The following is a 7,588-nucleotide window of genomic DNA, read 5'->3' as shown; positions in this document are numbered from 1 at the left end:
TATATATATATATATATATATATATATATATATATATATATATATATATATATATATATATATATATATATATATATATATATATATATATATATATATATATATATATATATATATATATATATATATATATATATATGATTTTCTCTCTAAGCTTATTTATATTGTGATATACATATAGGAAAGCGCTTGGGAACACATTATAGACGATCTGCTCTTCGAAATTTTGGAATAGTAGCTATTAATTTAGGTCTATGATTTGGTTGAAAGCCCAATAGCTGTAACGAGTATAGTAATATAAAATAGTAATAACGTAAATTTAGGCGAATGGAGATTTGCAGCGCACATACTCCATCCAGTATATATACACGCTTACGTACAAGACGAATATACAGTTGACATACATATACAGATACACATAATGAATTTTAAAAATAATGACGCAAATAGCATGCTATATACGCTCGCAGCGAAAGTGTTGAAGCAAGCGAGCAAAAAGGAAGGTACCGTCAAATCACTCTGCTTGCAAAACGGCAGCGATTCAAAAATGAAGAAGAATCTCTACGCACTCGTATGCGAGTCACTCAAGTACAGCGACGCAATCAGAGAGATTGCGCACATGTCTGGGTTTCCTAAGAAAGAACCACAAATAGGCGAGTGGCAAGGTATAGTGATCATATACGACCACTTATTCGGCAAGAAAGGCCTGAGATGTGGGGGAGTTTACAAGCAGGCAATAGTCAGGCAAAAAAGTGCGTTGAATACTAGCTTGACCAAGTTAAAGGTGAAAAGGCGGATAAAAGATAATGTAGAACTCATACCTGAGAGTGTGCGAATAGCAGATTTGATGCCGAGATATGTGCGCGTAAACCTGATTAGGATGTCCGTCGAGGAAGCGATGCAGACGTTCCAAACAGAGGGTTTTATGCTTGTTTCTTCAGAAACAAATCCAGCTGAGCTTAGGTAAGGAAGGAACTGTCGACATGTTCTTGCATTGCATCGCCATACTATGCAGCTGTTTGTACTGTCGCCTTATGGTCTTATGAACACGAACCCGTGCGCTCCTAGGTACGTGATCGCTTGGGCAGGTATAGGTGTACTTGTTTATGCGACTTTCTAGATGTGCAAGTTAATTATTTTTTCTGTTTGAACTGAATTGGAAGTACTAAGTAGGACCCGGTACCGTCTTGCTATCGGCGTTGCGTGCGTTCACTTTGTTCGCCAATATGAAGTACGTTGCTGCCGGCAGTAAACCGTTTTCATATGTGCTCAACTATACAAATCAAAGTTTTCGTCGATTCATCGTGGTAGATGCGAGAAAGTCGTTACAATAGCATGTAGCAATAATCACTTGATAAATTTCCGTAAGCACTGGGAAAATTTCACCCTCATGCTGGGAGAGATATCGTATGTACTGAAGTTATTTTCATAGGATGTATCTTAAACATGCGTGTGGGGACCCAGACGTCATATCACGACGCCGATGTGATGCTGACACGTACGTGTTTAGACCCACGTTTAATATGCGTACAGATGTGTGCGCATGTGTGGGTTTCACTTTCACATTAGTTTCCTTGTATCTGCGTACTGCATCGACTGAAATGCACATTTTACGTTGAAATCTTCATAGTCTACTCATACGAGCATACGGATATTACCCAACTTAATTACTTTATTCCCCCTACCCTTTATATAGGTCGAGACAATTCTACCGAGACCCGCACATAGACGATGTGTTGGCGTTCGCTCCGAAAACAGACTTCCACGCACATACACTGTACCTTAACGGAACCATCATTCAGCAAGACAAGGCGAGTTGTATGCCCGCCAAAGCTCTCAATCCACCTCCGGGCTCTACCGTCATTGACGGTTGTGCTGCACCAGGTAATGCAGGGGCGTCTGCAGGGCTGTCTGTTGTTGATTATATTTGTGGTATAGTGACTCATTGTTGTTGATGTTTGTCATACAGTGATATTCTGATTTTAGATCCCAGGCAAATGTTACAGAATAGAGGGTCTGCATGCAACCGTGAAAGTAGTTCGCATCCTCACGCACAGTCACAACGTATCCGCTGGGATGGTACTGATGGGTTATACCTACTGTTCTATAGTTATGTGTATATCATTGAGCCAACGACTCTCTGTGTGAAGAGCTGTTGTGCGCGTATCGCTACAGGTTATCTGCGAACATATATTACCTACTTAAGTCCCGTTTCTCTTCCGGCGTCTATTGCTATTGTTGCATGTGCTGTTTCAGGTGCATACTGTGGGTGTTCTACATTGTACGGAGGTGTGTGAGCAAACGTGGGTGCGTATGTACTATAATGGAGGTGTATGCACAATGCTAGGTGCATATGTACTATGCTAGGTGCGTATGTACTACACTAGGTGTGTATGTAATATACTGGAGGTGTATATACATTACTGGGTGTGTATGTACTATGCTAGGTGTGTATGTACTATACTAGGTGTGTATGTACTATACTAGGTGTGTATGTACTATACTACGTGCGTATGTACTATACTGGAGGTTTATGTACAATGCTAGGTGTGTATATACTATGCTAGGTGCGTATGTACTATACTAGGTGTGTATGTACTATACTAGGTGTGTATGTACTATACTAGGTGGGTACGTACTGTGCCAGGTGTGTATGTACTATACTAAGTGTGTATGGGTATGTGGTACAGTAAACCAAGTCGATTACTTGTATACCTGCCAGAACAACAAGTTCACATTTGGTGACTACGGCTATCACCGTGTGTACTGCACGGAAAAATATTGTGCAGTGCTTTTGCGTGCCACCGGAAGGTTAATAAATGGGTTATCAACCGTGCCATTTACATTGATCATGCATTAATTTGTATGGTATCGTGTGCAAATTTTGGTGCTTGGTGCTATATAACTGGGCAAAGGGAAGTGGATGTCGAGGGATACCCAGTCCGCTTTGGATGAATGCTTTACAAGACAAGTGGTGACGAGTTGCATGCTCGCCAAACCCTCTTAAGCAGATCCCGAGGGCACATGCTACCGACGGGTGTGCCACACGAGGTTCTACTGGGCAGTGATAGTCCGTTCTATTCTTTTGTTTTTATAAAAGTATAAATATTCATGTGCCATTCACGCTATATCTCTATCTGGAGCCTCGGTCGAGTAGCGAACGATCAAGGGTAGAACATCTCTGTATATTACACTGGTGACAGGCAAGTGCCTTACACAATCTATATCACATTGTTGCGTAGCATTGATTTTCGTTCGTATATTCTCAGGCATAGCTTCTCATAGAATATTATATCACATTCGCTCAGGCAATAAAACAAGCCATCTGGCAAGCATCATGGGCAACAAAGGCACCATATTCGCATTCGACAAAGACGCACGGCGGTTGAAAACACTGGTCAAATTGACAGGATTAGCGGGTGCATCATGTATCAAAGCTAGACATCAGAGTTTTCTGGATGTCGACCCGTTGGATCCTACGTATGCGGACGTAAGTACCTTGCTATGCGGTTGGGAGTTAATGCTATCATATCTATACAAATATGTGTTTTTATGTTTTATATATATATATATATGTATGTATATATATATATATATATGTATGTATATGTATATATATATATGTATGTATGTATATATATATATATATATATATGTATGTATATATATATATAAAGTATGTTAATTTGTATGATGTATCATGAGACTGTGGCATGTGTATTTCGCAGTGGGATGGCGCACGTAGTTTGTATATACACATTGATATCTGACTGGTATGTGGCGTTTAGAGTGTACTATACTGTGCTGTGGGTACGCTATACCCAGTTATATAGCTGGTAATGTTGCACTGATAAATCGACTCTTGGATGTTAATTATCACTTGGCTTTGTATTTACCTAGGCTCCGGTTTAGAGAATACTACACTTTTACGAAATAGTCCACCTGGGTCTCAGGCAAACGAACTTAAAATTACATGAAACAGTGGCGTAGAGTCATGTGTGGGCATCAGAAGGTGTTTACAATACACATCTATATATATTTTTCAATTGACCGGCGTACATTAATCGAGGATTGATTATGCAGGGAACACTTGAGTATATACATCGAAATATACTGTGGTAAATGTATCAAGTGTCAATTAACCACACTGAGAGTGAATTGATTCTAAAATGAGCACGTCGCCCCGAACATAGCAGGCACTTTGGGAAGCTCTAGGCACACTCTGGATTATGTACATATCCATGAGGGAAGAGTGTGTTCTATACTTGGATATCATCTAGTCACACATTCAATACATGCACAAACTTGTTATGTACATCTGCTCGTACGTAATTGCCACTGAAGGCAATATTCTCTACGGCTGTTTTGGTGTCCGAGTGGACTATCTGTGCTGTTGGTCATCGCCCTTACAAATCATCATCCTCACAAAGTTGTATCGTTGAAAACAAGGCCATGTGTCGAATCAGTCACTTGATACTAGCTGATGTATAGTACCACAGGACCAGACTATGTTGTGACACATTTCTCACACATCTCGCGCCTGCTGCGAGATCGTCAGTTTGAGTACTAACATCCATACCCATATGTGCATGGCAGGTAGAATACATCCTCCTGGACCCCTCGTGCTCGGGTTCGGGCATAGTCAGCCGATTGGACCAATTGATCGATAACGATGACGATACAATGAGCCAAGACTACCAGGAACGATTGGACAACCTGAGGCAATTTCAGGAGACTGTGTTGCTGCACGCCTTTACATGTATGTAAAGTTTGCACACGTGCGAACGCAAAACTTTCTGCGTGTGCATTGATACCTACATTTTTCATATATGTACATCCTGGCTATGATGAGGCATCTATAACAGCGACACGCTTTCAAAGTCAGACTTGCATATACTATCGAGATGCATGATTTTGATAAACAAGTATGCAGGTAGTATTATATGCGAATGTGCAGGTCGATCTACATTCCTATATAATGTACGTGGTGCAGCTATCTTGAACTGTAACTTATATTTGATCATTTCTGTCGCATTGTGATACTGTTTAGCTTTGCCCCTCCAGTACTCGCTAGTAAACAAAATCTTAGATTTGACTATAATCATACAATCACCTGTTATCAATTAAGGCCATGCTCTTACTGTAAAATTATTTAGAGACAGCATACGCTCACATGTCACTTTAAATTCGCTGCCTTGTAAGTACCCGGGCCTCACCCAAATCATATACCGAAAGCCACCAGATCTTTTCTCAGGTTTCGGTTTGCGATCACCATCGCTGTGGCTGAAAGCGGTCACTACGACTACCAACCTGAACATATGCGAAACATGATAGCTTTCTGTATATATATGAATGACTTTATACTATTGCATAGATGTGCTTTTCGCCTATCGCCAGCTTACCCCGTGCATGTTTGGATATAAATATACATAAATTTCTATTTATCTTCTAAATATACATATACATATATTTCTATCTACATACTGATTTTACCATATTACGCACCATACAGTCCCTCGGGTGAAGCGGGTGAGCTACTCTACGTGCTCCATACACGAACAAGAAAACGAAGTGGTTGTAGCCAACGTTCTAGCCGCAAACGAGAACTTCCGATTGAACACAGCACTTCCGCAATGGCCCCGCCGTGGATGTCCTGGTTTGATCACTGGTCGTGAACGAGGTATTTATATTATTGTCCATAATATATATGTGTGTGTGTGTGTGTGTGTATGTATGTGTATGTATGTATATGTATATATATGTAGATGTATAAGTATATATATATATCTATATATATATATATACGTATATATATGCACGCATATCAGCTTACACGATGGATGTGCATATAAATACTTCATACTCACTGATTAGTACTGCTGATTGTGTAGGTATTTTTTCTTGTCAATAACAAAACATATCCATGAATATCGTGTGCGCAAGTGCTGTAACTTAATCTGGTCCTTAAATCGATATATTCAGGTGCCGAGTGTGTGGTTCGTGTGTTACAAGAAATGGATTTCACCAACGGATTCTTTGTCGCGGTGTTTGAGCGGAAGCCTGCGGGAAGGATAGAAGACGGATACGAAACAGGTAGTACAAAAGGGCAAGGGACAAATATAGGTGTAGGGAGATCTAGTGGTGGAAGTGAGAGTGCGTACACAAACGAACATGGTTTCGTGAAGCAAGAGGAGACTGTGGAGGCACAAACAGATAATGGCGCAACAGCGGTCAGTATAACGAAGAACGCGAAGAAGAACCTGAAGAGGAAAATCAACCGGAAGAGAAAAAAAGCCGCCGCACAGCCTACGGACACCGTATAAATTGATTAAAAGGCTTAGCACATACACATCTGTACATATGCGTCGATGTGTTTATAGGTTTACATACTTTCATTTCGGTATGTTTATATAGTTGAATATATATTTTATTTTTTGTGTTTGGTCAGCAGCTTGTGTGGTATGCTACCGGTCATACAGTGATGCGGTATTGGTCGACGGCCATAGTGATAGCAATCGCAACGAAACCATGCATTAGCACATCACATTTTAAACATACTTGATCCATTCGAAATAGCGCTCTATTTTTAGCAACTATGCCCCTAAAATCCTAAATCATGTACTGTTCAAGAACCTAGTAGACTAACTACGAAATCGAAGGAGTCGAGACACAAATGCCCACACACGTGCAAGCTCTGCCCATGCCTAAGCATCCATTCGAGTACGTTGACTGAACACAAAGTGGAAGCTATGCTGCCGCCGGCAACGAACAGACTTCTTTTCCTCTCGGATTACACTCTACATAGCTGCTGCCAAACATTATGTCCTTGAACACTGCAAACAACCATTTATTGACACAGATTTCCCTTCCACTTCGGATTGAACTCCATATAACTATGTCTCTGAACACAGCCCACTGCTACCCCTGCGTTTTCGCAGTCTGTTAAAAGATTCTTCGCCCCGCATGATGTAGTTGTTGTGAGCGATGGTAGTGTGGGGTTAGATGATGCACGACCGGGAAATCGTAGCCTAGATGGTATAAGAGATGTATACGAGCAACAATCAATGCCACAGTTCACAATCAACATATGCGACATCTGCGGGGGCTATGGATGTACAGTCGGGGACTGCACCTGTGTTGTTGGGACAATGAAAGTAACTCGGTTCTCTATAAAGATGTGCTAATGTAAAACAAATGTTTTGCGGTTGTGTATGGAGCGGCAAATGGAAATTTAAGTACGTGCGCAAACTCCGATCGATCAGTTGAGCGATATATATGGAATATGCTCATAGTTTCACATGGCGTATATAGTGCTTCACCAGGATTATCTATTTATGAGCACCTCGCCAAATTCGAAGTATTTTATATTGACACACTCAAGAATTTAAAAGTTGGACACTTTTACGCACACCTACGCATACATAAACACCCTCTGTTTTTTGTACATACATGTTCGCATACACACACAAACACAAACACACACACACAAATATATATATATATATATATATATATATATATATGTATATATATATATATATATATATATAGTATATATATATATATGTGTGTGTGTGTGTGTGTGTGT

At 40.3% G+C, this 7,588-nt stretch overlaps 1 protein-coding gene across 1 annotated transcript; it reads left to right on the top strand.

The window, feature by feature from the left end:
* The first annotated feature begins 330 nt into the window (after positions 1–330).
* On the top strand, positions 331–6,339 carry SARC_11180 (hypothetical protein). The gene is made up of 6 exons (XM_014294738.1): positions 331–963; positions 1,697–1,884; positions 3,309–3,490; positions 4,597–4,759; positions 5,513–5,680; positions 5,983–6,339. Exons 1-6 carry the CDS (start codon positions 422–424, stop codon positions 6,321–6,323), a joined length of 1,584 nt encoding a protein of 527 aa, XP_014150213.1. The 5' UTR covers positions 331–421; the 3' UTR covers positions 6,324–6,339.
* The last annotated feature ends 1,249 nt before the right edge of the window (positions 6,340–7,588 follow it).

This window comes from Sphaeroforma arctica, assembly GCF_001186125.1.
Source record: "Sphaeroforma arctica JP610 unplaced genomic scaffold supercont1.1561, whole genome shotgun sequence".
Lineage (NCBI taxonomy): Eukaryota > Ichthyosporea > Ichthyophonida > Sphaeroforma > Sphaeroforma arctica.
This window is presented reverse-complemented; position numbering and strand designations above follow the sequence as displayed.